The sequence below is a fragment of the Apodemus sylvaticus genome, chromosome 15 (assembly GCF_947179515.1).
Source record: "Apodemus sylvaticus chromosome 15, mApoSyl1.1, whole genome shotgun sequence".
NCBI classification, from domain to species: domain Eukaryota; kingdom Metazoa; phylum Chordata; class Mammalia; order Rodentia; family Muridae; genus Apodemus; species Apodemus sylvaticus.
In genome coordinates this window covers 63,505,278-63,520,338 of record NC_067486.1, presented here as the reverse complement: position 1 = coordinate 63,520,338, position 15,061 = coordinate 63,505,278, and the positions used below count along the sequence as shown (strand labels likewise).

At 42.4% G+C, this 15,061-nt stretch overlaps 2 protein-coding genes across 17 annotated transcripts in view; one reads left to right on the top strand and one right to left on the bottom strand.

The window, feature by feature from the left end:
• The window catches only part of Eaf2 (ELL associated factor 2), a 1,192,577-nt gene that overhangs the window by 267,637 nt on the left and 909,879 nt on the right, over nucleotides 1–15,061 (bottom strand). The gene's annotated exons all lie outside the window — the stretch shown is intronic.
• Nucleotides 1–15,061, top strand: part of Golgb1 (golgin B1) — a 247,039-nt gene that overhangs the window by 173,798 nt on the left and 58,180 nt on the right. For 8 of the 15 annotated variants that reach the window (XM_052158354.1, XM_052158358.1, XM_052158352.1 and 5 more), the window contains exons 1-4: nucleotides 4,421–4,529; nucleotides 11,240–11,390; nucleotides 12,776–12,870; nucleotides 13,947–14,099. The exons of 2 other annotated variants lie outside the window; for them this stretch is intronic. In XM_052158354.1, the coding sequence (XP_052014314.1) occupies nucleotides 12,778–12,870; nucleotides 13,947–14,099 (246 nt within the window). In that variant the 5' untranslated portion in view covers nucleotides 4,421–4,529; nucleotides 11,240–11,390; nucleotides 12,776–12,777. Of the gene's footprint in view, nucleotides 1–4,420; nucleotides 4,530–11,239; nucleotides 11,391–12,775; nucleotides 12,871–13,946; nucleotides 14,100–15,061 lie in introns of those variants that run through there. 5 more of the 15 variants (XM_052158350.1, XM_052158347.1, XM_052158343.1 and 2 more) reach the window with 4 other exon arrangements.

Genomic DNA, 15,061 nt, shown 5'->3' with positions numbered 1-15,061 from the left:
TCTGGTGGACAGCAAGAGCAATTGCAGTAGCTTATGTTTTTTGGGGTTTCTGGGCCCTTCCTGACCAATAACAACTCAGGGAGATATCCTATATCTAGTGTTTTGTTGAATACCCATGGGTATGAAAATATTATGAACCCATGCAAAGTGCCTCTGTTGGAACTCCACCTTGGAAAATCATATTTTAAAATTAGCTTACAAAGTAGTGGGTTTCCACAGGCTTCCCATGAATCCTTAGTTTGGGTTAACTGTTGCCATACCCCTTCTTAACATCTGTATTACCATATCCTTTCCAACTTAGACTTTTCTGCCTTATTTCTCTGCACCTAAAGCCTTTCCATCTCCAGCATTCCTTCTCTACTTCAATGTTACACGTGTGCTACAAGATATGACACTGTTTGCTCTCAACTTTCCCTCACTATAATTTTAGTTGGGAAAATGGTCATTCTTCTTTAAAATAATTACCTAATTATCATTGTGTGAGTATGATGTGTGTTATATGACTTCCACAGCACACATGGAGATCAGAGGACAACTTCTGTTTGTTTCTTTTCTTTCACCTTCACATATATTCCAAGGATCAAACTTGGATCATGACATTTGTATGGCAAGAGGTTTACCTATGAAGCCATCTCATGGGCCAATAATCTCATGATGAATCTCCCAAGAAACAGCTGAGTGATGCAAACTTCTATGGTTTCAGAATAATATCTGAATATCTTTGAATAAAATTCAATTTCATATAAGCAACATGATCCTTGCCTATCAGTTCCTATCACCATCCTCAAATATCCACAAATGATGCTGCCTGTACTTACCTCCTCCCCATCTTCACTGTCATTTTCTGTGTTAATTCCTAACTATTTGCTTTTGAGAGATACACAGGCTGATCTTCTCAGCAGCCCTGGCTGACTGAGAATCACCATGTATAGACCAAACTGGGTTCAAACTCAAGAGAGCTGCCTGTCTCTCTGACTCCCAAGTGCTGGGATTAAAGGCTTGTTGGGTGTACTGGCTAGTTTTGTGTGTCAACTTGACACAGGCTGGAGTTATCACAGAGAAAGGAGCTTCAGTTGGGGAAGTGACTCCATGAGATCCATCTGTGGGGCATTTTCTCTATTAGTGATCAAGTGGGGAGGGCCCCTTGTGGGTGGTACCACCTTTGGGCTGGTGTTCTTGGGTTCTATAAGAGAGCAGGCTGAGCAAGCCAGGGGAAGCAAGCCAGTAGGAAACATCCCTCCCTGCATCAGCTCCTGCTTCCTGACCTGCTTGAGTTCCAGTCCTGACTTCCTTTAGTGATGAACTGCAACGTGGAAGTGTAAGCCCAATAAACCCTTTCCTCCCCAACTTGCTTCTTGGTCATGATGTTTGTGCAGGAATAGAAACCCTGACTAAAACAAATTGGTACCAGCCTAGTGGGGTATTCCTGTAACAACCTGGCCATGTTTTGGGGAGGATTGTGGAAGGACTTTGGAACTTTGAGCTAGAAAAGCTGTGGAACATTTTGTAGGAGTTTGGAAGACAATGTTATGAACAGTGCCGAAGATGGAGGCCTGGCTTGTGAAATTTCAGAGGGAAGATTAAAGACTCTTAAAGTGGCCATGTTTTGATTGTGAAGATTCTGTGGTTTTGGTTAGCTGGGGCTGAAGAATCAGCTGTGAATAACAAGATACCAGAACCACTAAAGCAAACCTTTATGTTACTGGGACTATTAATGCTGGTTAGCTGGAGCTAAGAAATTAGCGGTGATTAAGAAGAGACCAGCATCACTGAGATGAAATCTTCTTGGAAGTGTTTTCTGAGAGCACAGAGTGTGTTCCAGAGATAGCCACAGTTGTATTTTGTGCTGTGGCTGGACTTGGTACTGTGTAAGAGTCACCCAGGTGGTACTGGTTTTGAAGGCATGAAGAGGTCATGAAGAGCAGCTGAGGCTCTTGGCACAGTGAGAGGCCACGGAAGGCCATTGGTGAAGGTGCAGTCTCAGTTGCAATTGATGGCCCAGGACTTGAATGGGTCATGTATAGGAGCAGAGGCTTGTCACCATGAAGAGAGCCTATGAGAGGTTATTGGTGAAGCCTAATTATAGTAGAAGTCAACAGTGTTTTGGAGATGCCAGTACCATGCGATGACCACCAAGAATAGCAGCAGCAGTGGAGTACAGGCAGCTGGAGCCTAGAAGACAAGCTGTGTGCTACAAAGGGCAGGACTGAAGGAGTGACCCAAGCCCTTGGAGCAGCCCAGAAGATCGTGAGTTGGATCCCAGACATTGGACATTTGGAGTTTGAGTTTTGCTTTTGGTTGTGACAGTGCCCTGATATGTTTCCCTCTTGAAGGAAAAAATATTTTAGTGGAGCCCACAGTTAAAAGACTTTGAATTTTAAAGATATTGGATATTTTAAGGTGATTGAACCTTTAATATGTAAAGACTGTGGGACTTTTAAAGTAATTTAGATCTTGGGGATGAATAAGAAAGTAAGGGTTGAGGCTTAATAGTGATGTGCTTGTGTGTCAAGTTGACAAGGGGTCAATTGTACTGGCTAGTTTTGTGTGTCAACTTGACACGGGCTGGAGTTATCACAGAGAAAGGAGCTTCAGTTGGGGAAGTGCCTCCATGAGATCCAACTGTGGGGCATTTTCACAATTAGTGATCAAGTGGTGAGGGCCCCTTGTGAGTGGTTCTACCTTTGGGCTGGTGCTCTTGGGTTCTATGAGAGAGCAGGCTGAGCAAGCCAGGGGAAGCAAGTCAGTAAGAAACATCCCTCCATGGCCTCTGCATCAGCTCCTGCTTCCTGACCTGCTTGAGTTCCAGTCCTGACTTCCTTTAGTGATGAACTGCAACGTGGAAGTGTAAACTGAATAAACCCTTTCCTCCCCAACTTGCTTCTTGGTCATGATGTTTGTGTAGGAATAGAAACCCTGACTAAGACATTGGGATTAAAGTAATGTGTACCATACACTTAGATAATTCCTGAATTACCTTTTACTAGCTTGGCCTCTCAGAGCCAATGTTCTGCAGTTGAATTGCAGTTCAAATCATCTCCAGTCCATTGATTTCTGAAGGAGCTTCAGGTCAGCTCAGCTCTAACCTCTCCACATTTCCTCTGTTTTCCTTGTGTTCACTGCAGTTTTCCGTGAATGTCCAGTCTAGACTTACCCAAGGGAAGGTGGAGCCACACCTACCAGATAATTTCCTAACTTCTTTAGTAAGGAGATATAATTTTCCTAAAACTGAAACATTTATTCTAAAGCTAAATGTAGGTAAGTATACAGAGAGATAGTTTATTTCATATCCCGGTTCTGTCCCATCCCTCTCCCCCAAAACTGTGTATACATTAATCTCTTTAAGTTTATTGCATCACACATTGAAGATAATCACACATTTCTTACTGATTCAAGAGGACATCGAGTACCCTGCTGTATAATATTCAGGGACATGGAGATAGAACGGAGATCAAAAGAGACAAGTCACAGGATTTCTTATAATAAACTAGATATGAGACATTAAGATAAATCAATGTTATATTAGGTGGCAAAAGATATAGTAAATATAGGATCCACAATTTTAAATGAGCAGCTAGGAGATGCCTTACTATGCTACTACTTGGGCCTCAAAGGTTGCATTCATTAGGATGAGACTGCAAATCTAGTGGGCTAAATGCTTGCCATAAAATGAGAGTCAATAAATTCCTATTAACATTCTTATGAAAAGTGTCTGAATCATTAGGAGTTAGATGGGTTTCCGTTCCCTGCCTCTCTTTCTGTTTCTTGTTGGAGCTCCTCACGGACTCCTCACAGAGCCTGAGCCCTTAAATCTCAGCTTGCTCATCCCAACTGAAGGGCCGCATCCTTAGGGGAACTTTTCAACTCTTCACTACTGTCTCTTACCCTCACATCCTTGAAGATGCCCTGTTAAGTCAGGTTGTAGTAGGAGTTCCGTTACTCAATTGCTGTTTGGCTAGTTTTTATTTGCAGTGGAAGGATCAACTTTCAGGCTCTACTCGGGATTGGTTCTCACACAATCCCAAATATTAGCAGCTGGAGCCCCTAGTCCAAAGTCTCCTCAGAAGCTGAGGACTGAACAGCGGGAGGTGAGAAATTAGGGTAAACCGGAACTTCCAACCCATACAGCAAACACCTGATCTTTGCCGAATACCCACCCCTTTCGGTGTTTTCAGGCCTTCTGGGATCTTCTTCCGGGTCACTACCGACCACGTGAGTCCGCCCTTCATGTCCCTCTTAGAATCCATTGGCTATGTCTTTAAGGAAGTGGAAGGCTTTAGGGCATTGGTTGGTTCCTGTCATTGTGACGCAGTTAGTTACAAACAAGGCGTGCCTGATCCCCATGGTAACGCCTGCGCGCGGCTCCGATTGGTAGACTCTTTAAACCAGCCTTCCCTCTCGCGGCTAGTGGTTGGCTCCCGGGGCGGGTGCGTTGGCGGTGCGTCGTGCTTGGGTTACCCGAGCTGATGTGGCTTACTTTGGGCGGGGGGGCGTTCGGAGGTGTCCGGGACGGCCACGGCCACCTGCAGGTGAGTGGGATCCGCAGGCTTGGCGGGCAGCTCCGCAACGGCCCTGCCGCGGGCCACGGGGCAAGGGCCACCGGTCGCGGCGCTCAGCTGGCCCGTCCGCCCCGCCCCTCACCTCACCTCCGGGCTCCGCAGCCTTCACCTGTCCGCCCTAGGTGCTGGCCCGGTGCCCGCAGCCTTACTCGGCCCGGAGACACAGACACCCAGTCAGTCTCCCGGCAGGGTCGTTCCTCCCCGGGGAGTCCCGGAGGCGGGCGAGCTGGTCAGCCCTGCCTGCGAGGCCCTGTGTCCCAGCGGCCTGGGAAACCCAGCCTGGGCACGGAGCAGGGGACGCTAGAGACAACCTACCCCAGCCCTGTGCTGGCTAGGGCCCTGAACAAACTTAGTGTTGTGCTGTCGCTGTTACTGCGGTCGGAGGCCCATGAGTGATCCTCTAATGGGTTGGGAAGATGAGGGAGAGATGATCCTGAAGGGAGGGAACCTCGAAGGGAGTTCTGGAGGAAAAAAAAAAACCTTGGTTTGGCCAGGTGTCCTGGGTTTGCTGATGCTTCGCAGGAATGGGAACAGGAGGGCGAGCCCCAGGGCGATTGAAGGAAATATTTGACTGGTTTATTTAAAGCCCCGCAGTTGGCCTGTGGGGAGAGGACAGTTTTGAGATTGGAACAGATTTGAGCAAGATGAACTATGGAAGAGTTTATAACAGTGTGGAGGCCTTTCTAGAAAGATGAGTTAATAAGGTTTGGATGATCAGATGTAAAGGGTCAGATTCAGGAAATGTTGTTAGAAAAATGAGACTTGGAGTAGTCACCGGAAAAAAAAAAAAAAAAAAACTCAAAACTTTCAGAGGTTAAAAGTGTACCCAAGTGGTAGATCTCTTGCTTCCAGGCAGCCCTGGCTTGAAGCATTATGTGTTGATTACACTGCTTTTACTTCCTTGATCCTGGTAGGACCATTTAATGCTTTCGTCCTCACTGTGGTTACATTTGTTTGACTACAGAAGTAGTTTCTGAACATTTTAAATTGCATATGCTATAGGTAAAACGTCTTGAACATATTCCTAATACTTGATTAAGTAGATTTTATGTTAATTTGGATAGTGTAAGAATACCTCTGAAAATACATCACAGATTATAAAATATACAAAGAGAATTAAACTGGAAAAAAAATCTGGCCCGCAAGGCTCACAACAGAATTTGAAGATCACATAAAAAGCCCCTCTTGGTTTCTCAAGATGATTGTCAACATTTCTGAGGATTCCCACGATTTTTTTGAGGGTGTATGTGTGTGTGTGTGTGTGGGGGGGGTTCTATTCAACTGTAATATAATATAGTTCTTCCTAAAAGAAATCATCTTTAGAACTAGATTTTCCTGTTAACTTTCTGATTGACTTTAAAGTTCACTTCTTTTTCCTGACACGCCAACCCATGTGGATTAAAGAGATATTGCTCTTATGCTTATTTATAAAATATATCATTAACTTCCCTTGGTTACCTACTAGAAATAAGTTATTTGTGGCACATTGGTGCTCATTACACACTGTTAGTGACAACCCAGACTGGGCTACATCAAATCCCCTTGCCCTCCTCCGGGCTGGAACTCAAACTCAGAACCTTAGACATGTGAGGCCACATTCTGTTCCTAAGCTACATCCCCGCCCTTTATGAAGAATACTTTATGAGGTGATGAAGAAAATGAGAAATCCTCTTATTTTAGGGTCAATTATATGTGCTTTTTTGTTTTTATTTTTGTTTTCAATCGTTCCAGATATCCCTGGATGTCCTGAAACTGGCTCTGTGGACCATGCTGGCCCCAAACTCAGAGATCCCCATGCCTCTGCCTCCCAAGTGCTGAGATTAAAGGCTTGGGTTGCCTCTGCCTGGCTCAGTTATATGTGCTCTTGATCAGAGGAAATTCAAAACCAAAGGGTATAATGCAAAGCACAGTGCTTACCTCCTTCTCCATTTCCCACTCCAAAAATTCTATAGCTGATTTGCCCCTAAGACACATTCTGACTGCCAGTAGCACATACTTCCCTCCCATGGGAGTCATAGTACATCTTTTTGCCACTTAATATTATACAGCAGCTCTGAGCTAAACATGAAGGGCTCAAAGTAAAGTATTGTGACTATTCATATGCTAACAGTAGAAAGTCTGAATTCAATTCTCAGCAACCATCTTAGCTCACAACCATCCATAATGGGATCTGGTGCCCTCTTCTGGCATGCAGGTGTACATGCAGACAGAACATTCATAGGCATATATAAATAAAGTTCAATGCCATGAAACTTCATGCACAAATGATTAAAAATACTATGTAAAATTGCTGTCTCTGTATAAAATATAGATGAAATATATGTGATTTTTTTCGTTCCAATTTAGTTCCTCTTCCCAACATGGTTATTTCATATGTGTATAAAAGTATTTCAAAATCTGAAACCAAGAATTTTGACATTCAACCTATATTGAACATTTTCAGTAAACATGAGGATAAAACACTACCCTGCTCTTTCAGGCAGCTATACAGCTTTCCCTTGTAGACATTAAAAAAGAGAATACAGTTAGCAGTGCTCCCCTGATGGGCATTTAGATTGTTTGCAGTCATAAGCAGTCCAACTCTGCTGTGAGGACGTCTGTTTCCTGTGTGCTTATGTCTGTGGGAGCCTGTGTGTGGAAAAACAAGTTACCCGAGGGTGTACTACCATGAATTATTATTTTAGCTTATGTACAAAGGAAAATAAGGTCACCACATCACTGTTAATGTGGTACCCCCCCCACACACACACACATCCCTATTTTCATCCTGGATGAAGAGTGTGGGCTGAGGGAGTTACTCAGGAAACAGGGTGCCTTTCATGTATCCCCACCAACCAAGAAGTTTGTAGAATTGTGGCAGTGGACAATTTACTTAAGTTATTTACATCATAGTTTACTTGTCTTAAAATTAGAGCTACTGAATGTATTTTCTTTTTAGTGTTTTTGGATAAAATTATTTAAACAATGGAGATAAATATGTTCTATGTAAAGGCCTGGAGCATTGCTTGGTAGGCAGTGGTATATATGCTGTAGGTACCAATTATTTCTAAGTTAGAAAAATCAGGGATTTTTTTCTTTTTGTATTATAAAATATTATTTTTGCTTGTAAAGGTCTATCATAGTCTCGAATATGGATTTTCTAGCTGTTGTAGCAATACTGTCCTATTAACTCTTAAGCCAGGTTGTAGGCCACTTTGAAAATTAAGAAATTAAAACCACAGAGAGCCAATCAAAAATGCACGAGATGCACATGAGTGTCATAGTAACTGGTGGGCATGTGACTCAGATTTCAGAGAGAGGCATGGGAGTGCGCACACAGAGGCACACCCTTCTATTTTGCTTCTATTCCTGTACATGTTATATACTTTGGTCTCTGTGGTTAGGGATGTGCCATCTATTTATTTGTATAATTCCTAGTGAAACACTACATACCTGATACATATTTTTAAATTAAGAATTGTCAGTAGGCTTTGAGATAAACTACTTAAAATTTTTTTGTTTGTATTTTATTTTAAATTTTATTTTAATTTGTATGGATGTTTTGCTTCTGTGTATGTCTATGCACTAAGTATGTGTCTAGTGCCCCTTGAACTGGAGGGCAGATGGTTTGTAAGCCACTGTGTGGGTGCTAGGAATCAGAGGCACGCTTTCTGAAAGAGCAGCCAGTGTCCCTAACCACTGAGCCATCTCTCCAGCTCTAGGCCTTTTATTTGACTCTGCAGGACTTCTTCAGATAAGTGCCAGGTCTTATGGCAGGGAAGGTGTGGTGAGCATGAACTTGGAGAGTCCGTTTCTTTTTTTCTTTTTTTTTTTTTTTAAAGATTTATTTATTTATTTATTTATTATATGTAAGTACACTGTAGCTGTCTTCAGACACACCAGAAGTGGGTGCCAGATTTCATTTTGGATGGTTGTGAGCCACCATGTGGTTGCTAGGATTTGAACTCAGGACCTCCGGAAGAGCAGTCAGTGCTCTTAACCTCTGAGCCATCTCTCCAGCCCCCGGAGAGTCCGTTTCTGTTTGCCTGTTTTATAGAAGCTTGGCCTGCGTGTGGAGCTGTGCTTGAGTTTCCGGGTTAGTTGCTCTTTGTGACTCTGGCACTTTACAGTGTGACAGCCATCACTTTTTCCTCGCGTGAACTTACCACAGTGTTTTCCTGTTTGCTGATCTTACAAACATATTTGCCATTTGTGTTTTGTGACAAGTCATAGAGAACCATCTCGCTCCATTTAGCTTTCATGCCCTTGGATTCCTAGCCTTTGAGCTATACAAAGCTCTCAGCTGTGAAAGATGCCTTTCATTCCTTAGTTCCAGTTACAGAAGCCATGCTTGGCTCATGGACTCACATTAGTGGTCCTCAGTATTCTTCATCCTGAGATGAGGGAAGCGGCACTGACAAGGTAAAATGCCTTAGGAGCTGTAGCAGAAAGCTGCCACTCTGCTCCAGGATGGTGCTTTTCTGCCATGCCATCCCCTTCACATCCACCTCTAGATTTTCTTCAGTCAGCCCATCTTATGTTTTAATGATCATGTGCAGGGCGTTTAAGGTATAGTGCTCTGGGTGAGAATGTATACACATGACCACACCCTAACACACTGTTTTTATTTCTTTAAAAAAGCCTAAAGCTACAAAGCAGTTGAGGAATCCTGAGCCTGCGGTTTCAACATTTTTTCTCGTTAATCCTAAAAGTAGTATACCACAGGGCAAGCTGCCCTGAGTGCATGCGGGGTGGGCAGGCATGCAGTCCAGTGGATTTCCAGTGAACTTGGGGAATCCCAACTAAAAGTGATGGAAAGTAGCCAACTAATTAAGGGTTTATAGGTCAGGATGTGTAACCAAGCCTGGCTTTAAGTCTGAAAACTCACTTAAGAATATGCTAATCACCCTAAGCGATTACTACCCACTGCAAGCCTAAATCCCAATATATTCCATGTGGACTGTACAGCTATCAATAAAAACTTCCTAATGGATGGCTTTAAACACAAGCTTAGGGTGTTTAAGTTACCATAACAAATATAACTTGATCATTCTAGAAGCCCTTCCATGTTCCCTATCCCATTTATAGCCCCTACTACTTTCTAAAAAAATCACATTATGGTTTCCTTATAGTTTTATTATCCAGATTGGAATCTTGCCCTTTTAAAGCTTGATACATTTCTTGTCTTTTCCCTTTCAGTTGAGTGAGGAACATAGGTCCTGTGGAGTTGGACACTGTCTAGAAAATTCAGTGTTCCTCTGTCCTCTGCATTTTCTGCAAAGGGTAACAGGACAGGTGGCATGATCTGAGTTTTTAATCCTTTGTTAAGACTGTAGAAAGTGGTTATGTTCTTTCATCATGAAAGTCATAATGTCTGGGCTTTGCTCTGTTATCAGCTGTTGACTGATCATTATCTAGATGCATACATTCATTAGGTTTTTCAAAATGTTAGAATAGTTGTCTACCCTAACCATGATTACCCCCAAGCAGGAACAGCATCCTTGTTGAGGACCATGGCTACCCTAAGCATTATTATCCTGAGCAGGAAAATACAAATTACCTTTATATTTCTCCCTTTCAAAATCCAGATATCACTTAAACACAGAATATAAAATTCACCACAGTTTCACTTCAGTTCCATTTCAGTATTTTTTCCTGTCACTGCATTAATATTATTTTATAGAGTATACGGACTAGCAAATGCCATGCCTCTCACTGTGTAACATAATAGTTATAAAAGCAAATTAATTTTAGTACAACTTCAGATTTACTTATAAGTTAAGAAGATTAGGGCCTAGAGAAATGGGAAAGTGATTAAAAGCGCTGGCTACTTTTTGAGAGGACCTGGGCTCAGTTCCCAGCACCCATGTGGTAGCTCACAACTGCCTGTAACTCCATGGGATCCAAAGACTGTGCTGGCCTTTGTGGGCACTGCATGTACATGTGTAGATGCATAGACTAGACATACAAGCCAAGCACCCATGCACATGAAGTAAAGATTTTAGAACTTATAAAGATTAATTCAGAGATATTGTATATTCTTTTACTAATGTCTCTTTACATGAGCATTTACATGGTTTTAAAACGCTGTTAGTGCAGGGCCATTAACTAACTACAGGGAGAGCTCACTTAATATTTCACCGTTTTCCCCACTGAGGTCCCTTCCCGCTCTGAGTTCATTCTGACACCCTATTTTGGATTTAATCAACACAGTCTCACTTGACCTAGCCTTTGGTTTGCTATTGTGCTTTTCCTTGAACGTCAGAGAAGTGTTTTTAGAATGTCCTGTTTTCGGTTTCCCTGGTATCTACGATAACCTTGGGTTATGGGTTTGCAGGAAGAGGCCTACAGAGGTAAGGTGATCACATCTGAGGGCTGTTATATTGTGACAATTGACAGGGGCATATACCCAGGTGAGGGTGGAAATAAGATTGGCTTCCTAAGGTGGATATTGTTATGTTAATATTTTGGAATTAATGTGTACGGCAATTCATTCCTTCTAATATATGCTTGTCAGTGTATTCATAGATACACTGTCAGACTAATAGATACATTTTTATTTGAATTACATTTCTCTCTTGTGGCTTTGTTTAACTTATTTTGTGAATTTAAAACGTGTTATTGTTTAAATAGTTGTCCATTTTATTTTATGTGTGTGCACATTTTGCCTGCATGGATGTCTGTACGCCAACTGCATGCAGTGCCTGAAGAGGTCAGAAGAGGACATCAGATCCCCTAGGACTAGAGCTACAGACAGTTGTGAGCAGCCACGTGGGTACTGAGAGGCAAACCCTGGGCCTCTGGAAGAGCAGCTGGTGCTCTTAACCTCTGATCAACTCTGCAGACCCCACTGTGAGTCATTTTAGCCTTGCCCAGGAGAGCTCCTTCAGATTGGCTTCTTGTCGCGTGACCCCTGTTTTCCCAGCTCTTCCTTCCTGTCACTGCCTCCTCATGCATATTCTCTGTGTACCCTGCCATTTCTTCAAGCATGAGCTTTCAATGGATTGCTGTGCTTGATGGGCTTATATTATGTTCAAGAACTTGAATGTTTTGGTATGAGCATGTGGACTGCTGGCTACTTGTCTTCTTAGCAATGTCCTTTCTATTCGAGTTAGTATTGCTGACCCTGTGACATAAATTGCAAAGTGCTGCCTCCTGTCTTCTTGAAGTGATATATATATATATATATATATATATATATATATATATATATATACACATATATATATATATATATCGTTTCATTCAATCCTTAATTATTGTATTAACTCAGTTTTATAGTGTGTGTGTGTGTGTCTGTGTCTGTCTGTGTCTGTGTGTGTATGTGTGTGTATATAGAGAGACAGAGATTACTCCTATATATTCCATTGAATGTATTCAGATCTTTTTGCTTGAAATTTGGTAGTTTGTACCTTCTAAGGCGTTGGCTCATTTTACCTACTTTTATGAATTTATGGATGTAAGAATATTTGTATTTTCTTATCTCAGCTTCCCCATTCTCTCTCCTCTCTTGATGTATGCCAGGTCAGTACTGATGTTGTGATGTCAGTTAACAATACTCATGCTCTATTGTCTTTATGCTCACCTCTTCTAAGAACTGCCTTCGTTTGAATTTTCTATTTTCTCATTTATGTTCTAAGCTTTTCCCCCTTTTTCCTGCTTATGTTGCTTTTTGTTTCCTTTTTCTAATTCCTTGCAGAACAAGGATGGGGTACTGCTTTCAGCCACTCACTAATATAAAGGTTTACAGAGTTTTCTGAACAGTGACTTCACTGAAATCACATGGTTTGTTAGGAAAGCTACATGAAAGAGTGGGAGTCCAGGACACAAAAGAGAGAAACTTCACTGAATCCTGGCGTTTAGTTGAAAAATCAGAAAAATATAAATCTTGATGAAGGAAAACTTAAGATTTTTGCTTATAAATGGAACTATGATGAAAGACCGGGCATTAAAGACAGCCTTTAAGACTTACTTGACCTTTATATCTTTGTATTCGAGGATTATCTTCTTGCATTCCATGTCTCACATTGATCCAAGTGGCAGGGCTTAAAATATGGGTCTGCCCCGTGCACACTGCCTGGCTGCACACTGTACTCAGCATGTCCCACCGTCACATGTGCCTCCTTTCACGTAGATGACATGGGTCAGCATCTAGCACCTGCCTGCTTTGCTCATGCTCTAGCCACCTGTGTCTTCCTCTACTGATCCTTGCGTTTTCTTTTCTGTTTCACCTGCAGAGATGCTGAGCCGATTATCAGGATTAGCAAATAATGTTTTGCATGAATTATCAGGAAATTACACTGACTGGACGTTGATGGCTTCCTCAGAAGCTGTGAGTAGCTCTGTTGCATCCACACTGATAGGAATCACATCCCATGCTCTTCTGCGGAGAATAGCTTAAGCTAGAGGGGTATGAGCAGCCTCCCTCGTGCTAAGCAGATGTGATGACGCTTACCAACAAAAAAAATCGCAACTTTATAAATGATCCTCTGCTGAGGATTGTCAGCCAGAGAGCTGTGGGGATGGAACCACGTTTCTGATGAGCTTGGAGAGCTCTGTTGTCTGCTTAGCCTGCTGGGATTTTTGTCCTAAGAAGTCCCCCTCCTTGTCTCTCTCCTTGGGAGCATTACTCTTCTTTCAGGGGAAAGGAATAAAGGAAACATCTATTCACTTCTATAAATTCGACTTCTACTTTCTCTTAGTTTACATTGTATTTCTGATCCTTAAGGAATCAGAAGTTCGTTAGCTTTTTGAAAGGCAAATGGTTAAGGAAGGTTTTTTGTTTTATTTTTTTTTAATAACATCTTTGATTTTTATTTCATTTGCTTATTTTGTTTGAGACAGGGTCTCAGGTATCCCAGTCTGGCTTCAAACTTGCTATGAGGCTAGCCAGAGTTGGCTTGGACTCCTAATCTCCCAGCCTGTGCTTTCTGCATGTTGGGATCATAGCTGTGTGCTGCCACACTGGGTGGTAGAATGTTGGGAGTTGAAAGCAGGCCTTCGTGCAGTCACACAAGGTCTTCCCTTCACCCTTCACCACCTAAGCCACATCTCCAGTCCGCAGCTCACTTTTAATTCTAAATATTGGCTTCCTTCACTTAATAGTATGTAATCCTTGCCTGGCTGCCTGACTGCCTGCCTACTTTCCTTCCTTCTTCCTTCCCTAGCTCCCTCCCTCCTTCCCTTCCTTCCTTCTTTCCTTCATTTATTTTCCTCTTTGATAAAATTAGGTTAGCAGTACTTTAAGTTCAACAAATACTGCATTGTAATGCTAAAGTTCACTTATTGGATTAGTTAGACCTCAGGTTCTAAAGAGAGGAGTTGGGCAAAAGATGAGGCGAGGTTGTAGGAGTTTTTGAGGCTGTTTTTCCCTGTGCATTGTTCTGTTTGTTTTTGTGTCAATATTAGGAATTATCCCAGAAAATTGTCATGGAATCGAATAGTAGCATTCCAGAGGACGCTCTGCATCGCCTGGCTGATGCAGAGAAGTTGATTCTGGAGCTCAGGGATATTATTAGTCAGAAGGATGTTCAACTCCAGCAGAAGGATGAAGCTCTGCAGGTAATGTTGTTTGACACAATTGCTGAGCACTTGATGAAGACTGCTCATTAGACACTTAGAGAATCTGCTTCTTATTGTCGTAAGACATTCTGCTTTGTATTTTGTTTTCTCTTCTGGGATGAGTTTTCGTTTATATCAACTTCCTGATGAATTACAACTTTTTTGAACTTTTCTAATTCTGATTTTCCTCTCATGTCCTGTACACTTTTTTGAACATCATCAACTCTGAAATAAATTCTGATTTCGTTGAGCACAGTGTTCTGCTCCCTAGTCTCCATGCTGGTTTTTCGACAAGATCTCATCCTATAGCCCAGTCTCCCCTGGAGCTTGTAGCCCTCCTCTTACCTCAGCCTCTGGGGTGCTCAGATTACAGCACGAGTCACCATGGCTGGCTTTTAATGATCCTACATAGTTACTCCTCCTGTCTATGTGTGAATGGTTTTGCCTCCATGGCTGCACTGCAGGCAGACTTAGTGCCCATGTAGGTAGAAGAGGACATCAGATCCCCAGGAGCTGCACTTACAGATGGGAAAGGGAACCAAACCTGTGTCTGTTTGCAGGAGCAACAGGAGCTCACGACTACTGAGCCATGGCTAACCCTTTGTATGCACTAATCCTGGGGGCATTTTGACTAGATTCCCTTCTATTCCTGCTTTTGTGTGAAAGAAAATGTTGTTTTTCTAAACATTTAAATTTGTTTTAGGAAAACGAATCTGTAGACTTCTATTTTGTGGTTTGGTACTCATGCATGAGAGCTGGAGTTCTCTGATTTGTGGCCTGCTGCCTCCTAGCCTTCACTTTGGTCTGTGCCAGCAGGTACAGCAGTCATGGCCAAACACTGGAGTCTCACTCCAGTGAGACAAACTACTCACTTTCCACAACAGGTGACTATCTAAGGGTGGAATGTCTGCAGTGAAATACTGCTTAGGAATTCCAGAGGCATGAATTATAATTAACTAGTC